At 36.3% G+C, this 19,998-nt stretch overlaps 1 protein-coding gene and 1 pseudogene across 7 annotated transcripts in view; both read right to left on the reverse strand.

The window, feature by feature from the left end:
• Positions 1–1,110: 1,110 nt before the first annotated feature.
• LOC111186153 (ATP synthase peripheral stalk subunit OSCP, mitochondrial-like) lies at positions 1,111–4,724 on the reverse strand (annotated as a pseudogene).
• Positions 4,725–16,322: 11,598 nt separating this feature from the next.
• BLTP1 (bridge-like lipid transfer protein family member 1) overlaps positions 16,323–19,998 on the reverse strand; it is a 207,902-nt gene continuing 204,226 nt past the window's right edge. For all 7 annotated transcript variants that reach the window (XM_089911536.1, XM_089911537.1, XM_089911540.1 and 4 more), the window contains 2 exons: positions 19,460–19,625; positions 16,323–17,076 (listed from right to left, as the gene is read on the reverse strand). In XM_089911536.1, the coding sequence (XP_089767662.1) occupies positions 16,860–17,076; positions 19,460–19,625 (383 nt within the window). In that variant the 3' untranslated portion in view covers positions 16,323–16,859. The remainder of the gene's footprint in view (positions 17,077–19,459; positions 19,626–19,998) is intronic.

Below are 19,998 nucleotides of genomic sequence, written 5' to 3' on the forward strand. Positions count from 1 at the left end.
GTGGTGTTCTAATGGTGATTTTCTCTTTCTTTCATTCCTCTTACATTTGTTATTTGGAATTCTTTTTAAGAAACATTTGTCCCCTTCCCTTACATACCAGTGTGGAGTCACTGATATTTATTTTATTATTTGGGTATAATCCATTACTGTCATTATTTTGTCGTTCAGATTATTCCAACATTGGGAGCTCTTTCATTGTTGCCTCCTGTGCCCTTTTGACATGTTCCCATTTTAAAAAAGTATTTCCTTACTTTCTGGAACTATAAGATGTGCTTGTATTTTCCACGCCCTACACCTACTCCAGGAAGCCCTGGTTATTTTTACTGGATAATGATAATGAGAAACTAAGATCTTGGAGCTAGTTGTACTTGTTGCTTTAGAAGTGTCATTGCTTCTATGCTTGCACAGAAAACAGAACTAGTAAATATATTTATGTATGCTAACTCATATATGCAGACACATTTGTATTTTGGTATCTGTACATAATGATGAGTTTATACCTTTGTCTGTAATCCAACACCACAACATTCATTCTAGCCTTCCCCCTCGCCTGTGTGTCTCTTCTTACTCTGACAATGAGAAATGTGGCTGTGTCTACAGTTTATCTGTTGAGCATGTAAAGTAGTCGCAGATTTGTTAACCAGTATCACTATGAGAAACATATTTACCAACTAAAGCACAGTGCTTAGTTCTTTTTTTTTTCTTTAGTCTTACATTATCTGGTCAGAACACTGTTTTCCAGAGTTACTTAGGTCAGTTGTTTTTGCATCCCCTTCAGTGAGATCATGTCATGGTTTTATAACACAGTTATATTCATTTGTCACAGCCTGCACTTCATCCTGGCATCCCTCTTGGTCTTTTAAACTTGCATACAGTTAAGCTTACTTTCATCAAGTACAGTTCTGTGGGTCTTGACAGATACATGGGGTCATATATTGACCATCTCAGTTCCATGCAGAATGGTTCCATTACCCTAACATTTCCATATGTGACCCACCTCTGTTCCTTCCCTTTACTCTTGGAAATCACTGGTCTGTTTTCAGTATAGCTTTTTTTTTTCCTTTTCTATAATGTCATACAAATAGTATCATACAATATGTAACCTTTTAGATCTGGCTTCTTTCATTTAGAAAAACACATTTAAGATTCAGCCAAGTTGTTAGGTGAATAAATAGCTTATTCATTTTTGTTGCAGAGTAGTATTCCATTGTATGCATATAACACTGTTTATCTGTTCACCTGTTGAAGGACATTTTGGTTGTTACCACCTTTTGGTAATTATGAATACAGCTACTTATCCTAAGTAGGATTGCTGGGTTATACAGTAAGTGTCCTAGTCTGTTTGGGCTGCTATAACAAAAATACCATAGACTGGGTGGCTTAAATAACAAATATTTCTCATAGTTCTGGAGGGTTGCAAGTCCAGATTGCTGGCAGATTCCGTGTCTGATGAAAGATGCCGCTTCCTGGTTCATAGATGGCCATCTTCTTGCTGTGTCCTCACATGGCAGAAGGGACAAGAGAGCAATCCGGAGTCCCTTTTATAAGGGCACTAATCCCATTCATAAGGGCTCATGATCTAATCACCACTCAGAGGTCCCACCTCCACTTACCGTCACATTGGGAATTAGGTGTCAAGATATGAATTTTAGGGAGGCCCCAACATTTGGTCCATAGCAGTAAACGTATACTTAAATTTAGAAAAAACTGCCAGAATTTTCCAGCGTGACTATAACATTTTTGCAATCCCACCAACAATAAATAATTCCTATTGCTGTGCACTCTTACCAGCATTTGGTATTGTTAGTTTTTTTAACTATTATTTTAGCCATTATAGTAAGTATGTAGTGGTATCTAATTGTCGTTTTAATATGGACTTCCCTAATGACTAATGATGTTGAGTATCTTTTCATATATCTTTGCCATTCTTTAGTTAAGTGTCTGTTCAAGTCTTTTGCCCATTTTCTAATTGGAAATTTTCTTATTAAGTTTGAAGAGTATTTGTATATTCTTTATACATATCCTTCATTGGATATGTGGTTTGCAGATATGTTCTCCCAGTTAGTGGCTTGAGTATTTATTCTCTTAACAGTGTCTTTGTAGATCAGAAGTTTTTAATTTTGATCAAGTCCAATTTACAGGCATACCTTGGAGATATAGTATGTTCAGTTCTAGACCACTGAAATAAAGTGAGTATCACAGTAAAGCGGGTTACACGAATTTTTTTGTTTCCCAGTGCATATGAAAGATATGTTTACACTATACTGAAGCCTATTAAGGGTGAAATAGCATTATGTCTAAAAAAACAATGCACATACCTTAATTTAAAAATACTTAATTGGTGAAAAATTCTAACCAGCATCTGATAATACAGGCTTGCCAAACATTCAATTTGTAAAAAAAAAAAAAAAAAAAAGAAATGCAGTATCTGTGAAGCACAATAAAGCAAAGCTCAGTAAAACGAGGTATGCCTATGTCAATTTTTTCTTTTATGGATCATGCTGTTGATATTGTCTCTAAAAACTCATTGCCAAACCCAAGGTCACACATTTCTCCTATGTTTACTTCTAGACAGTTTTATAATTTTAAGTTAGGTATATATTTTTCCACTTGGAGTTAATGTTTTGTATAAGGTATTAGGATTATGTTGAGCTTTTTTTTTTTTTTTATGCCTATGGACATCCAGTTATTCCAACACCATTTGAGAAAACTATTTTTTTTCTATTGAGTTTCTTTTGCACCTTTGTCAAAAAACAATTTGGCAGATTTATGTGAAGGCTACTTTTCCTTAAAACACTGGTTAGAACTTCCAGTATGATATTGTATATCATAGCAGTGAAACATTGCTTTGTTCTGGATTTTAAAGGGAAAGAATTCATTCTCTCACCATTAACTATGCTGTTAGCTATAGGTTTTTCACAGATGTCCTTTATTAAGCTTAGGAAATTCTCTTCTGTTCCTAATTTGATGAAGATTTTTTTTTTATTGTTAATGGATGTTGAATTTTCTTGAATGCTTTTTTGTATCTTTTGAGATCTTTTTCTTTTTTTTCTGTTCAGGAAGCATTTTATTGTTGCTCCAAGTTTAAGAATTTTCACTGACAGAAAATCAACTTTTAGAAACTCTCCCACATTGCTCTGCTCAACTTCTGAATCTTGGGATTTGCAGACATTCAACATATTTCTCTCCAGTACGGACAATCATTTCACCCATGATTGATGGATCAGTCTTAACTTCCAATTTCAATACTTGGCCTTTACTTAGGAAGCTCTTCAGGACCGTTTTTAATTCAGTAAGAGTGGCTTCATCTAAAGAAGTTGCAGTGGTAACTGTGCAAGGTGCTTCTCCATGGTGGACACTCATTGTAGAAAAGGCAGAGATAACTCCAGCGATATCGTTCAAGTGACCATTTTCAGCCAGCAAATTGAGCGGGTTGGACATGAAGGGAGAAAACCTCTCTTTTGTTGTCATGTCATTTAAGCTTTTCACTTTAATGGAACGCTTTGCATAGGGATTCATAATAGAAGCAGCCGTTTTGGGTTCCTTCAAGATTTGTGCTATTCCTTTTCTACTTGCTTCAGTTTATCCTGTTTAAATGCAGCAGAATAAAGAGCACATCAGAAAACGCTTTTGCATACCTCGTGCAGTCAGATCTCATGTTTTTCAAACTTTACTAATGAAAAACCCGAGAGGCAGGTAAATTCGTTAGCTTTCCCGACATCACAACAGCAGGTGAGGGTGAGCCAAGGGCTCTTCCTCTTGTACCACAGCCTCCACGGTGCCCTGGGGTCCTTTGTACATCTCACAAGCGCCGTCACTGTGCCGACTGCCGGGGAGTGCAAGATGGTGAGAACAGTCGCTGCTCTTGGAGACTCAGAGAGCAAGCTGGGAGGACAGATTTGTGGGCAAATAACTGTGGCAGTGTGATAAGTGTCTGCTGAAGTATGGACAAGGAGTCCGAAAGGAAGATTCCTTGACTGCCTGGAGGTATTGGGGGAGGCACCCAGGAGGACATGCCCTGTGAGCTGACCTTGGAAGGGTGGGGCTGGATCCTGACCAAAGCACAGCCGTGAGTGGATGTTAGGCTGGGGGAAAGTGATGAAGAGGGGCATTGTCTCATTCCTCTCATGGTCTTCAGGAAGTATCTTGTCCCTGCCATGGTAGCATTTACTAATTGTTAAGCGAGGGGCTGCAGAGTTCTTGCCTACATTGATTTCCTCATTCTCCCCCGCTCCCTGCTTTTTAAATTGCAAAAGCACTATAGGCTAATGATAGAAATCGCAAGCAATGCAAAAAACAAAAAAAGCAGTAAAAAAAAAAAAAGGGAAAGGTCTGTCTCATTCCTTCCTTAATCTCCTTACTTGAGACAGTCGCTATGAATATGTAGTTTGGTGGGTATTCTTCCAGTATTTTTCTATAGATATGCAGACATACAAACTATATAGTTTGTTTTGCAGCAGTGAAGTTATATATATTGCTCTGCAGTTGCCTTTGTGGTAGTATGTGGGCAAATTGCCATTTTTTTTTAACAGCTGTAAGTTGTGTCCAGTGTTTTTGCAAGTACAGATACCTAATGTTGCAATAAATATTCTCGTACATATAAAAAAAAACATACCATATATCTGAACAGGTGGCCTCATCACAAGCTTGGCAAATGGCCTGACCACAGATGTGCTGAAGCATCACACTTGCAGGGAGAGCCCAGACACTGCTGGGGTGGCCATCTTCTTCTGGGTGGCTGTAGGTCAGAGATCTTTCTTTTAAAATTTAGTTTGTTAATACAGTGAATTACATTGATTGATTTTCAAATGTTGAACCATCCTTGAATTTCTGGGGTGAACTTCACTTGTGTGTTATGTATTATCCTTTCAATATATTGCTGTGTTCAATTAGCTACTATTTTGTTGAGGATTTTTGCATCTGTGTTCACGAGGAATATTGGGCTATAAGTGTTTCTTTCTTGTAATGTCGTTGGTTTTAACATTAGGATAATTTGGCCTCATAGAATCAGTTGGGAAGTATTCAGTATTCTACTTTCTGACAAAGATTAGGTAGAATTGGTATTATTTCTTCTTTGAATGTTGTATTTTACAGTAAATTTTTCAGAATTTTCAGAATTTTTTCAGTAAAACCATCTGGGGCAGGAGTTTTCTTTTTTTTCGGGGCAGGGAGAAGGTTTTAACTTACAAATTCAATTTCTTTAATCAATATAGAAATATTTATGTTATCTATTTCTTAGGTGAGTTTTGGTATTTTGCACCTTTTAAGGGATTAGCATATTACATCTAAGTTTTGTGTAATTGTGTCAAATATATGGCCATATAATTTTTTATTATTATCTTAATGTCTGTGAGATAAGTAGTGATATCCCCTCTTTTATTCCTAATATTGGTAACTTGTGTCTTCTTCAGCCAGACTAGAGGTTGATCAATTTTATTGATGTTTTCAAAGAAGCAGATTTTGGCTTTATTGATTTTTTCCTGTTATTTTTCAGTTTAAATTTTATTTATTTCTGCTCTCATCTTTATTATGCCCTTCCTTCTTCTTGCTTTGGATTTGTTATTCTTGCTCTCTAATTTCTTTATTCAAGCATAGTTTACTGATCTCAGGTCTTCTTTTCTAATATGAATGTTTAATTCTATAAATTTCCCTCGAAGCACTGCTGTGGCTGCATCCCACAAATTTTGATACGTTTTCATTTTCATTTAGTTTAAAATATTTTAAAATTTCCCTTGGGACTTCCTCTTTGACTCTTGGCTTACTTAGAAGTGTGTTGTTTCATTTCCAGATATTTCAGGATTTTTTTCAGATATCTTGTTTAATTCTGTTATGGTTTAAGACATACTATCTTTGTATGATTTCTATTTTATACTTGTTAAGGTTTGTCTTAGGGTTGAGTATGGTCTGTTTTGGGAATGTTCTGTTTGAACTTGGGAAGAATCTATATTCTGCTGTTGTTGGGTAGAGTGTTTTATAAATACCAACTAAGTCGAGTTGACTTTTAGTGTTGTCCAGGTCATCTATATTTCTACTGATTTTCCTCCTACTTGTTCTATCAGTGACTAAGAGAGGCATCTTGATATCTCCAGCTATAATTGTGAATATGTCTATATTTTCATTCCTATCAGTTTTTAGTTTTTACCTCACATATTTTAAAGTGTAGATGTATACACATATAGGATTATTATGTCATCCTGGATGATTGACCACTTTATGTCACATCACTGTTTGGTCTGATAATATAATATTCCTTGTTGTGTAGTTTATTTTTTATGAAGTTAATATATCTCCTCCAGCTTTCTTTTAGTGTTTTCATGATATGTATCCTTTCGTTTTAAACCTATCTGTATCTTTATATATAAAGTTAATTTATTGTGGTTAGTGTATGGTTAGGTTTTGTTTTTTTATCCAATCCAATATATATATATATATTTTTTACTGGTGTGTTAGGCAATTCACATTTAAAATGATTATTAATGTGGTTGGATTAAAATCTTTAATCTTAAGGCTAGATGTTTTCTGTTCCATTTTTTTTTGCTGACTTCTCTGGGTTTAATTGTACATTTTTTTATGATTCCATTTTATCTCCTCTGTTGACTTAATATTTAGATGTCATTTAAGAACTTTTTTAGTGGTTGCTCTGGAATTTACAGTAATATTTTAAAATAATGTGAGTCAACCTTCAAACAATATTATACCACTTAACATCTGTATATTAATCTTATAACAGTATATTCCCAGTTATTCCTTTATATGCTGTAAACACAATATATTGTTACAGCTTTTTTGCTTTACATAGTTAATTATCTTTTACAGCAATTAAAAACAAAGATATTTTTGTTATCCTCATTTACTTTCAACACTCTACATGTCTTTATATAGATCCAAGTTTCTGACTATATCATTTTCATTCAGAAGTGTTCCTGCCCCTTTTTCAGATGTAATATTGGGGCTAGTTCTCCCAGCGGTAGAACTTTTTTCCTTTTTATTCTCCTCCAGCTTCAGTGGGTTTCCACGAGTTGCCTCAGGCAACAATTTTGTTGCCCTTCCCTCTGCAGATTAGACTTGTATTCCTTGGGAGATATAGAGGACATGGGTCTGGGCAGGGTTTCAGTGGTGGCTGTTCTTCCCAGTATCTAGCCAGTATCATGGGGGAAGCTTTTTCAGGATTCATCTTGATTTATCCTATGAGCATCTTGTGGGATTCCTGGAGAGAAAGCTTACAGGAAGGCACAACAGCCCCTAAGTCTGGCTCCCAGGGGCATCACAGTCTTATTCTAGCCTATGCTTAGCCTATCTGATTAGTTAAAAATTACTGGCTGATTCTTCTTATTAGCTTGTATGGCATTTGTGAGCATTTGGCCCAAGTAAGCAAATGCTCAGGTTCTGTTTGTCCTTATGCCTGTCTCTTCAGATTTTCTGTTAGTTGTTTACACTATGACCTCAGTTTTCTGATGGGTTCAAGAAAAATTGTTAATTTACAATGTGTCCGCTTTTTTTTTCTAAGGGTAGCACAGTGCTTTTTTCCAGTTCTCTACCTCTCCAAGGTGAAACCTCAAGTTCTCTGATTATGTATTTTTATTTTTTTATTTAATTATTTATTATTATTATTATTTTTTTTGCAGTACACGGGCCTCTCACTGTTGTGGCCTCTCCCATTGCGGAGCACAGGCTCCGGACGCGCAGGCCCAGCGGCCATGGCTCACGGGCCCAGCCGCTCTGCGGCATGTGGGATCTTCCCGGACTGGGGCACGAACCCGCGTCCCCTGCATCGGCAGGCGGACTCTCAACCACTGTGCCACCAGGGAAGCCCAGAAGGTATACATTTTGAAGGTGCTTGTTAGGTATAATAGTGAAAGGAGAAACTTTATCTAATAATAGTGAAAGGAGAAACTTTATCTTTCAACTCTCAGTTATTGAACCTATGTTTTTTGTTTATGAGAGATACAGGATGAGATACTGACCACTAGTTTTTTTTTATTTTTTAGTTCATTTAGGTTGTAATATTTTCACAGCACTTTTTAAAAAAATCATTTGTAATATTCTGTAGATCACATTTAAACATTGTTTTAAAGACATGAAATAATATAGTATTTTTTTAAAGTAAAACCACCATTATAAAGTAGAGGAACTTAAGAAGACAAAGATCAAATCTGCTTCATATACAGGATGGGGCAATCTAATACACAGTACAACATTAGTCCTTTCAAACAAGTTTGCTAAGAAACAGCTCCCATGTTTAGTGTTAAAAATAAAATTTAGTGTTAAAAATAAAATAAATTTCTTATTTAGAAACATCAAGATATCATTTGATTAATACAGCCCATTCTTCCCCCAATTTTATACTTGCTTGTCTTCATTTAGAAATTATAAATTCATGAGAAAAGAACAAATTTTGTTATGGTATAAAAATTTTAGTCGGGAACAACAAATTACAAATATTTAATTTTTTTTAACAAACAATACTGTTTTCCTTCCCAAAATGTAAACATCTAGTAAATAAAACAAATGTAACATTCCAGGTATAGAAACACTAGTAATTCACTTAATGAAAGAGGTGTATTTTGGTATATTTGGTGGTAAGGTTTTTTTTTTTTTTTAACATCTTTATTGGAGTATAATTGCTTTACAATGGTGTGTTAGTTTCTGCTTTATAACAAAGTGAATCAGTTATACATATACATATGTTCCCATATCTCCTCCCTCTTGCGTCTCCCTCCCACCCTCCCTATCCCACCCCTCTAGGTGGTCACAAAACACACAGCTGATCACCCTGTGCTATGCGGCTGCTTCCCACTAGCTATCTATTTTACGTTTGGTAGTGTATATATGTCCATGCCACTCTCTCACTTTGTCACAGCTTACCCTTCCCCCTCCCCATATCCTCAAGTCCATTCTCTAGTAGGTCTGTGTCTTTATTCCCGTCTTATCCCTAGGTGCTTCATGACATTTTTTTTTCTTAGATTCCATATATATGTGTTAGCATACGGTATTTGTCTTTCTCGTTCTGACTTACTTCACTCTGTATGACAGACTCTAGGTCCATCCACCTCACTACAAATAACTCAATTTTGTTTCTTTTTATGGCTGAGTAATATTCCATTGTATATATGTGCCACATCTTCTTTCTCCATTCATCCGATGATGGACACTTAGGTTGTTTCCATCTCCTGGATATTGTAAGTAGAGCTGCAATGAACATTTTGGCCCATGACTCTATTTGAATTATGGTTTTCTCAGGGTATATGCCCAGTAGTGGGATTGCTGGGTCATATGGTAGTTTTATTTGTAGTTTTTTAAGGAACCTCCATACTGTTCTCCATAGTGGCTGTACCAATTCACATTTGCACCAGCAGTGCAAAAGTGTTCGCTTTTCTCCACACCCTCTCCAGCATTTATTGTTTCTAGATTTTTTGATGATGGCCATTCTGACTAGTGTGAGATGATATCTCATTGTAGTTTTGATTTGCATTTCTCTAATGATTAATGATGTTGAGCATTCTTTCATGTGTTTGTTGGCAATCTGTATATCTTCTTTAGAGAAATGTCTATTTAGGTCTTCTGCCCATTTTTGGATTGGGTTTTGTGTTTTTTTGTTATTGAGCTGCAAGAGCTGCTTGTAAATTTTGGAGATTAACCCTTAGTCAGTTGCTTCATTTGAAAATATTTTCTCCCATTCTGAGGGTTGTCTTTTGGTCTTGTTTATGGTTTCCTTTGCTGTGCAAAAGCTTTGAAGTTTCATTAGGACCAATTTGTTTATTTTTGCTTTTATTTCCATTACTCTAGGAGGTGGGTCAAAAAGGATCTTGCTGTGATTTATGTCATAGAGTGTTCTGCCTATGTTTTCCTCTAAGAGTTTGATAGTTTCTGGCCTTACATTTAGGTCTTTAATCCATTTTGAGCTTATTTTTGTGTATGGTGTTAGGGAGTGACCTAATCTCATACTTTTACATGTAGCTGTCCAGTTTTCCCAGCACCACTTATTGAAGAGGCTGTCCTTGCTCCATTGTACATTCCTGCCTCCTTTATCAAAGATAAGGTGACCATATGTACGTGGGTTTATCTCTGGGCTTTCTATCGTGATCCATTGATCTATCTTTCTGTTTTTGTGCCAGTACCATACTGTCTTGATTACTGTAGCTTTGTAGTATAGTCTGAAGTCAGGGAGCCTGATTCCTCCAGCTCCGTTTTTTGTTCTCAAGATTGCTTTGGCTATTCGGAGTCTTTTGCTTGGCTATTCGGAGTCTTTTGTTTCCATACAAATTGTGAAATTGTTTGTTCTAGTTCTGAGAAAAATGCCATTGGTAGTTTGATAGGGATTGCATTGAATCTGTAGATTGCTTTGGATAGTAGAGTCATTTTCACATTGTTGATTCTTCTAATCCAAGAACATGGTATATCTCTCCATCTATTTGTATCATCTTTAATTTCTTTCAGCAGTGTCTGATAATTTTCTGCATACAGGTCTTTTGTCTCCTTAGGTAGGTTTATTCCTAGATATTTTATTCTTTTTGTTGCAATGGTAAATGGGAGTGTTTTCTTGATTTCACTTTCAGATTTTTCATCATTAGTGTATAGGAATGCCAGAGATTTCTGTGCATTAATTTTGTATCCTGCTACTTTACCAAATTCATTGATTAGCTCTAGTAGTTTTCTGGTAGCATTTTTAGGATTCTCTATGTATAGTATCATGTCATCTGCAAACAGTGACAGCTTTACTTCTTCTTTTCCGATTTGGATTCCTTTTAATTCCTTTTCTTCTCTGATTGCTGTGGCTAAAACTTCCAAAACTATGTTGAATAAGAGTGGTGAGAGTGGGCAACCTTGTCTTCTTCCTGATCTTAGTGGAAATGTTTTCAGTTTTTCACCATTGAGGATGATGTTGGCTGTGGGTTTGTCATATATGGCCTTTATTATGTTGAGGAAAGTTCCCTCTATGCCTACTTTCTGCAGGGTTTTTATCATAAATCAGTGCTGAATTTTGTCGAAAGCTTTTTCTGCATCTATTGAAATGACCATATGTTTTTCTTCTTCAATTTGTTAATATGGTGTATCACGTTGATTGATTTGCGTATATTGAAGAATCTTTGATTCCTGGAATAAACCCCACTTGATCATGGTGTATGATCCTTTTAATGTGCTGTTGGATTCTGTTTGCTAGTATTTTGTTGAGGATTTTTGCATCTATGTTCATCAATGATATTGGCCTGTAGTTTTCTTCCTTTGTGACATCCTTGTCTGGTTTTGGTATCAGGGATGGTGGCCTCGTAGAATGAGTTTGGGAGTGTTCTTCCCTCTGCTATATTTTGGAAGAGTTGAGAAGTATAGGTGTTAGCTCTTCTCTAAATGTTTGATAGAATTTGCCTGTGAAGCCATCTGGTCCTGGGCTTTTGTTTGTTGGAAGATTTTTAATCACAGTTTCAATTTAAGTGCTTGTGATTCGTCTGTTCATATTTTCTATTTCTTCCTGATTCAGTCTTGGCAGGTTGTGCATTTCTAAGAATTTGTCCATTTCTTCCAGGTTGTCCATTTTATTGGCATAGAGTTGCTTGTAGTAATCTCTCATGATCTTTTGTATTTCTGCAGTGTCAGTTGTTACTTTTCTCCTTTTTCATTTCTACTTCTATTGATTTGAGTCTTCTCCCTTTTTTTATTGATGAGTCTGGCTAATGGTTTATCAATTTTGTTTATCTCCTTAAAGAAGCAGCTTTTAGTTTTATTGATCTTTGCTACTGTTTCCTTCATTTCTTTTTCATTTATTTCTGATCTGATCTTTATGATTTCTTTCCTTCTGCTAACTTTGAGGTTTTTTGTTCTTCTTTCTCTAACTGCTTCAGGTGCAAGGTTAGGTTGTTTATTCGAGATTTTTCCTGTTTCTTAAGGTAGGACTGTATTGCTATAAACTTCCTTCTTAGAACTGCTTTTGCTGAATCCCATAGGTTTGGGGTCGTCTTGTCTCCATTGTCATTTGTTTCTAGGTATTTTTTGATTTCTTCTCTGATTTCTACAGTGATCACTTTGTTATTAAGTAGTGTATTGTTTAGCCTCCATGTGTTTGTATTTTTTACAGATCTTTTCCTGTAATTGATATCTAGTCTCATAGCGTTGTGGTCAGAAAAAATACTTGATACAATTTCAGTTTTCTTAAATTTACCAAGGCTTGATTTGTGACCCAAGATATGATCTATCCTGGAGAATGTTCCATGAGCACTTGAGAAAAATGTGTATTCTGTTTTTTTTGGATGGAATGTCCTATAAGTATCATTTAAGTGCATGTTGTTTAATGTATCATTTAAAGCTTGTGTTTCCCTGTTTATTTTCATTTTGGATGATCTGTCCATTGGTGAAAGTGGGGTGTTAAAGTCCCCTACTTTGAATGTGTTACTGTTGATTTCCCCTTTTATGGCTGTTAGTATTCGCCTTTTGTATTGAGGTGCTCCTATGTTGGGTGCATAAATATTTACAATTGTTATATCTTCTTCTTGGATTGATCCCTTGATCATTATGTAGTGTCCTTCTTTGTCTCTTCTAATAGTCTTTATTTTAAAGTCTATTTTGTCTGATATGAGAATTGCTACTCCAGCTTTCTTTTGGTTTCCATTTGCATGGAATATCTTTTTCCATCCCCTTACTTTCAGTCTGTATGTGTCTCTAGGTCTGAAGTGGGTCTCTTGTAGAAAGCATATATATGGGTCTTTTTTTTGTATCCATTCAGCCAGTCTGTGTTTTTTGGTGGGAGCAGGTAATCCATTTACATTTAAGGTAATTATCAATATGTATGTTCCTATTCGCATTTTCTTAATTGTTTTGGGTTTGTTATTGTAGGTCTTTTTCTTCTCTTGTGTTTCTTGCCTACAGAAGTTCCTTTAGCATTTGTTGTAAAGCTGGTTTGGTGGTGCTGAACTCTCTCAGCTTTTGCTTGTCTGTAAAAGTTTTAATTTCTCTGTCAAATCTGAATGAGATCCTTGTTGGGTAGAGTAATCTTGGTTGTAGGTTTTTCTCCTTCATCACTTTAAATATGTCCTGCCAGTCCCTTCTGGCTTGCAGAGTTTCTGCTGAAAGATCAGCTGTTAACCTTATGGGGATTCCCTTGTGTGTTATTTGTTGTTTTTCCCTTGCTGCTTTTAATATGTCTTCTTTGTATTTAATTTTTGACAGTTTGATTAATATGTGTCTTGGTGTGTTTCTCCTTGGATTTATCCTGTATGGGACTCTCTGTGCATCCTGGACTTGATTAACTATTTCCTTTCCCATATTAGGGAAATTTTCAACTATAATCTCTTCAAATATTTTCTCAGTCCCTTTCTTTTTCTCTTCTTCTTCTGGGACCCATATAACTCGAATGTTGGTGCGTTTAATGTTGTCCCAGAGGTCTCTGAGCCCGTCCTCAGTTCTTTTCATTCTTTTTTCTTTATTCTGCTCTGCAGTAGTTATTTCCACTATTTTATCTTCCAGGTCACTTATCTGTTCTTCTGCCTCAGTTATTCTGCTATTGATCCCATCTAGAGTATTTTTAATTTCATTTATTGTGTTGTTCATCGTTGCTTGTTTCATCTTTAGTTCTTCTAGGACCTTGTTAAATGTTTCTTGCATTTTCTCTATTTTATTTCCAAGATTTTGGATCATCTTTGCTGTCATTATTCTGAATTCTTTTTCAGGTAGATTGCCTATTTTCTCTTCATTTGTTAGGTCTGGTGGGTTTTTATGTTGCTCCTTCATCTGCTGTGTGTTTTTCTGTCTTCTCATTTTGCTTATCTTACTGTGTTTGGGGTCTCCTTTTTGCAGGCTGCAGGTTCGTAGTTCCCGTTGTTCCTGGTGTCTGTTCCTAGTGGCTAAAGCTGGTTCAGTGGGTTGTGTAGGCTTCCTGGTGGAGGGGACTAGTGCCTGTATTCTGGTGGATGAAGCTGGATCTTGTCTTTCTGGTGGGGAGGTCCAGGTCTGGTGGTATGTTTTGGGGTGTCTGTGGACTTACTACCCTTTTAGGCAGCCTCTCTGCTAATGGGTGGGGTTGTGTTCTTGTCTTCCTAGTTGTTTGGCATAGGGTGTCCAGCACTGTAGCTTGCTGGTCATTCAGTGAAGCTGGGTGCTGGTGTTAAGATGGAGATCTCTGGGAGTTTTTCGCCGTTTGATATTACGTGGAGCTGGGAGGTCTCTTTTGGACCAGTGTCCTGAAGTTAGCTCTCCCACCTCAGAGGTAGAGCAGTGACTCCTGGCTGCAGCATCAAGAGCCTTTCATCCACACGACTCTGAATAAAAGGGAGAAAAAGTAGAAAGGAAGAAAGAAAGAGGATAAAATAAAATAAAGTAAGATAAAATGAAATAAAGTTATTTAAATAATTATTAAGAAAAAAAATTTTTTAAGTAAGTAAACAAAACAAAACAAAAAAATGGACGGTTAGAACCCTAGGAGAAATGGTGAAAGCAAAGCTATACGAAGTCTCACACAGAAGCATACACATACACACTCACAAGAAGAGGAAAAGGCAAAAAAATAGTAAATCTTGCTCTCGAAGTCCAGCTCCTCAATTTAGGATGATTCGTTGGCTATTCATGTATTCCACAGATGCAGGGTACATGAAGTTGATTGTGGAGATTTAATCCGCTGCTCCTGAGGCTGCTGGGAGAGATTTCCCTTTCTCTTCTTTGTTCACACAGCTCCAGGGGCTCAGCTTTCAATTTGGCCCCGCCTCTGCGTGTAGGTTGCAGGAGGGCGTCTGTTCTTCGCTCAGACAGGACGGGCTTAAAGGACCAGCTGATTCGGGGGCTCTGGCTCACTCAGGCGGGGGGGAGGGAGGGGCACGGAGTGCGGGGCGGGCCTGCGGCGGCAGAGGCTGGCGTCACGTTGCACCAGCCTGAGGTGCGCTGTGTGTTCTTCTGGGGAAGTTGTCTGTGGATCACGGGACCCTGGCAGTGGCGGGCTGTACAGGCTCCCTGGAAGGGGGGTGTGGACAGTGACCTGTGCTCGCACACAGGCTTCTTGGTGGCAGCAGCAGCAGCCTTAGCGTCTCATGCCTGTCTCTGGGGTCCACGCTGTTAGCCGCGGCTTGCGCCCGTCTCTAGAGCTCCTTTAAGCAGCGCTCTTAATCCCCTCTCCTCACGCACCAGGAAACAGAGAAGAAAAAGTTGCCTCCTTTTCCCTACCTAAGTTCAGGATCAATTGAAACAGCAAGAGGCAGCTGGGGAATTAAGAACTGCTATCTATCTAAGGTCACACAGCAATTCAGTAGCAAAACTAAAACCCTAGTGTCTAGAATCATCATTTTGTATTCTGCTAGACCATCTTATGAATCGTCTGCCTGATCTCTGTTTCCCCCTTGGCAGCCCTACAGTTGGGAGCGATAGGTACAATATTTCTATTGGTCAAGCTTACCAGAGAACTATCTAAGATAGTTACTTCATAAAACAGAATAAGTAAAAATTTTGAAAATTAGTTCCTGGAGTTGTACTTCAGGTATTAATTCTCTGCTTCCAAGAAACAGTATTAAGCACTGGTCTGCTAAAACTCTAATGGTTGTAAGCTTTTTCCATTAATTAACTCATGTAACCATTGTAACAACCCTAGAAGGTAGGTAATACCATTTTCCAAAATTTTCATATGAGGCACCTGAGGCATTAGATCCTTTGGCCAAGGTCACTCAGCCACTATGCTATGTAGCTGGGCTTAGAGCCAGAGCCCTTAACCACGTGCTCCACCAGTATATTGTATCGCTTAATCTCTTGATAGGTATCCAATATATATATATATATATATACACACATATATATATAATACATGCATATCTACATACATACCTATACACACACACCCTTGGCTAAGTGTCTTGACTCTTGAGTTTTTAATCTGTCAGAACAAATAAATGCAGAAGTCTGCACCAGAGGCTTTCTTGAGGCATTTTCTAGCTCATGGTTCTTCAGTTCTGCCGTTTTACCCAGCCTTTAAACTGACTATTGACTTAGCTAGATTTCAAACCTGAGTTGTGATTAACAGTATTATAGCTACCTTTGAATATTACTTTAGATTTTTCTATTCTTTTAAAATTTATTTATTAGATTTACATGTATAATATTATACATATTCATATGCACAAGGAATACATATAAATATATAAAGAATATAGTATAATAAAACAAATAGCTGTGTACTTACCAGTAGCTTAAGAAATAGAACAATACCTAATATTTCTGAAGCCTCTGCTGTACCTCTCCCTGAGATAAATTTTTATAAGTATTATTTTCTGTGAAAACAGTAACTGACACAGGCTGGGCATCTATTAATTATAAAATAAGCTATAAAAGGAAGAAAGTCTCAAACAACTACAGACTGAAACCAATTATTGTGACTTTATTACAATAGTTACAAACAATACTTTAGTGGTATGTATTTGTATCACAATTACTCAAACTATATACAAATAGATATTTATACAAGTCTACACTTAAAATAAAGAAAAAGCAATTAATGTCCAAAAAAAAAAAGTCACATTATCAACAAAATTTTTTTCTAAAAGTTATGGCCAATAACCAAGGAAATTCACAGTTATTCTGAAAATATTTTAAAGATGCAGGAATCATATTGCACATAATACAGTTATAAACCTTACTGAGCAGACGTGTATATTTTAATCTAGTTTTTCACAAAATTTACATTATCATGCAATACTTCACTGTATACAGAATGGTAGAACTACAATAAACAGGTTAACTTACAAACTTTTAATATAATGGCCACAAAATTAGAATTTTTTAAAGTTATATTTAAAATAATTTTACTATACAAAAAAACACAAAAAACCCAACACTCCAGTGTAATAAAGCTTAACAGACAGAATCAAAATTTGTTCACAGATCAAGTTACATTTTTAGTGTTCTTCTTTATCTTTTCCTTTCTTTTCCTTTTCATCCTGTAGTGCAGTACCAAGTTTTTTAATAAGAACTGACAGAACCTTGTCCAGTGGGTCCATAACTCCTCTTTGAAGCCACTTAGGAATAGTAGTCCTGGCATGATGAAAGCCCAATTTTTGAAGAATATAATCAACGCCTACTGGATCAATTTTTCTTCCAGTCCAAGAAATTAATCTAAAATAATTATAAGTCATTATTATTAAGGAGTACGGTGCCCTAGCACAGTCCTGAAGGTAGGTCCAAGACAAAGTATTTTCAGTAGATGCAAATGATTATCTAACCTACAATTCCTGGATTCACTGTAACAGCACTCAAAAAATGTATGAGCCTACACAGCAACAGCATTTAGTGAATTTCATCGTGATTAATTTATTTTAGGCCTCAAGTTACATGGTCATCTTAAACCTTTAAAGGACATCTGGCTCATTCTAAAAGATGGTATTAACTTGATGGGGGGAATCCTTTCATGATGTTCACGTATATCAAATCATGATGTTGTACACTTAAAATATCTGTTTTGTCAATTATACTTCAATGAAGCTGGGAGAAAAAGGCTAAAATTTACTAAGTGTTTGCTATGTGCTAAACATGTTTGAAGGAAGAACCATTTTCTCCCTATTCTTTCCGTTTTCTTCCATATAGAAGAACAGCGTTAGTGAAACACTCCTGGTCTTTCTCTGCCCCCTTATTGATGATTTATCTGATTGGCAAATTCACAGAGGAACTGAGTAGTGTAGTTCAGTACCCTCCTCCCTACCTGCTCTTCAGGAGCTTCTCATTTTGAACTGTTCCTCCATGCCATAGGTTTTTCAAGGACAGGCCCCTAAATAGTTAGCCCAAGACTGTTCATGGCTGCCTGTAGCTACGTGAGTACACAAGGCTGCTGACTGCACAACTCTAGCATCCCTCTGCCCCCCACCTCCTGAGTTCTGCATCATTGAGACCCTGTAGGTAAGTCCAAACCTAGACTTCGTAATAGAAAGACATCGTTGCTTGACACCAAACCACATTCTGTTATCAGCTTTATAAGTATTAAAGCTGTAATTTTGATTTCCAGCTGCCTCTTGCTGTTTCAATTGATCCTGAACTTAGGTAGGGAAAAGGAGGGTATTAAGCACTGGTCTGCTAAAACTCTAATGGTTGTAAGCTTTTCCCATTAATTAAGTCATGTAACCATTGTAACAACCCTAGAAGGTAGGTAATACCATTTTCCAAAATTTTCATATGAGGCACCTGAGGCATTAGATCCTTTGGCCAAGGTCACTCAGCCACTATGCTATGTAGCTGGGCTTAGAGCCAGAGCCCTTAACCACGTGCTCCACCAGTATATTGTATCGCTTAATCTCTTGATAGGTATCCAATATATATATATATACACACACATATATATAATATATATGTGTATATATATATGTTTATAGCAAATTTAACTATTTTTATTCTCATTTTAAATTAAAAGACAGTCAATTTCATTATATTTATTGATATTTACATATAATGGACAGTTTTCTGTATTAGGACCTTTGCAGTATTTTAATATTGACACTGTTGATATTTCTCATGAGTATATGTACTATTAATACCAAAGTGTATTGTTGATTTGGTTACAACATATTTTATTAAATACAGATTACTAACACAAAGTCACTACTTTCCGCTTATACAGGAGTCCACTGAATAATGGAGATCTTACTAGTTTAGAATGATTTTGTGGCATAAATATATGTGAATAATAACGTTGAATGAAATATGTATCATTCTGCAGAATGTTGTGCTGGACTTCTTTTGATACCGTTATTGCATGATGGACAGTTATAATTTGATTAACAAAGCAGATGAGAGGAAAGAGGAAAATAATAGGACGGTTGTGTTAAATCACACACAAGGACATACAAAGCAAGTACCGCTAGTTACAGCAGAAGTTTAATGTAATTAAAACTAGAAAATACTTTGGAAAGTTTGATATGGAAACAATGTGATGTAGCTGGGATTGAGACTGTAGTAGAACATGACACAGTAAAGGAACCTGAATCTGAATTAAATCTGACATTTCAGGGTGGTTCTATATTGCTTAGTATGCAGACAGAAAGACACTGTGACACTGTAGGTTCTATTACATTGTCATGACATATGTGAGAAATTGTAATGACTACTTAATGATGATGTATGACTTCTGCATCTTACAAAACAGTTTATTGTAGCTACCTCAAACACCTGAAAATAACATCCTGCTGAGATGGTGAAAAAATAATAGCAACAGCAAAAGTGGAGTTACTCTCATTTTTTACTGATTAACTGACAGGATGTCATGTCACACACTGGATAGTTAGTCAGCATGGAGCTATTCTCAGTTGTTTGTGCTTCTTTTGCCTTGCTTAGAAGCACTTACAAAAGAAAAAAGGAGCAGCAAAAATATCAGTCAGAAGCTGTAGAGGCTGTAAGTGACTAACATAAAAATATTTTTTGGTAAACCGTATTTAACCTGCTGCATTATTTATAACCTTTTTCTCATAATAATCTCATAGGAAATAGGTAAATATGTACACCCACTCCTTACCTAAGAGTGGGTTCTAGATGCCATGTATTGCACATAAAATCTCTCCAGTCCACAGTAGTGTAAGTGATGCTGTCTTCTCTGTCTTTGTCAGAGGAATTTTCGTCATGAATGATAACTGGACTTTTCTGTCCTGGTCGAGTAGATAAAATCCGAGGTGGAAAAATAGCTATAAGGAAAATGATATATTAATATTGCAAATACATATCTTATAAATTTATTTTAAGTCACTAAATGAACAAAGTAATTGGCTCCATTTGTTTTTATTTATAAACTGGCCAAAGCCTCATTTAATTACATTTCTTAAAAAATATTTAAAAATAAGCCATAAGTAAGTGCCAGTTATTGGTATTTCTTGGAGAAAGACAATATCGAAGTTATTTTATTCTCTCATAAGAATTAGAAATAACATGTCATCATTTATTTTTGAGTAGTAGCACATGTTTTGCATGTATCTGTGTGCCTGAAACATACAGTAAAGAATATTTGATAGCAGGCACAGGACACTGAAATTGACAGTTGTAGGGCTCCTAAAAAAATGC

The sequence above is a fragment of the Delphinapterus leucas genome, chromosome 5, assembly GCF_059928025.1.
Source record: "Delphinapterus leucas isolate spDelLeu-1000000601 "Yukka" chromosome 5, BTC_Dleu_Yukka2, whole genome shotgun sequence".
Lineage (NCBI taxonomy): Eukaryota > Metazoa > Chordata > Mammalia > Artiodactyla > Monodontidae > Delphinapterus > Delphinapterus leucas.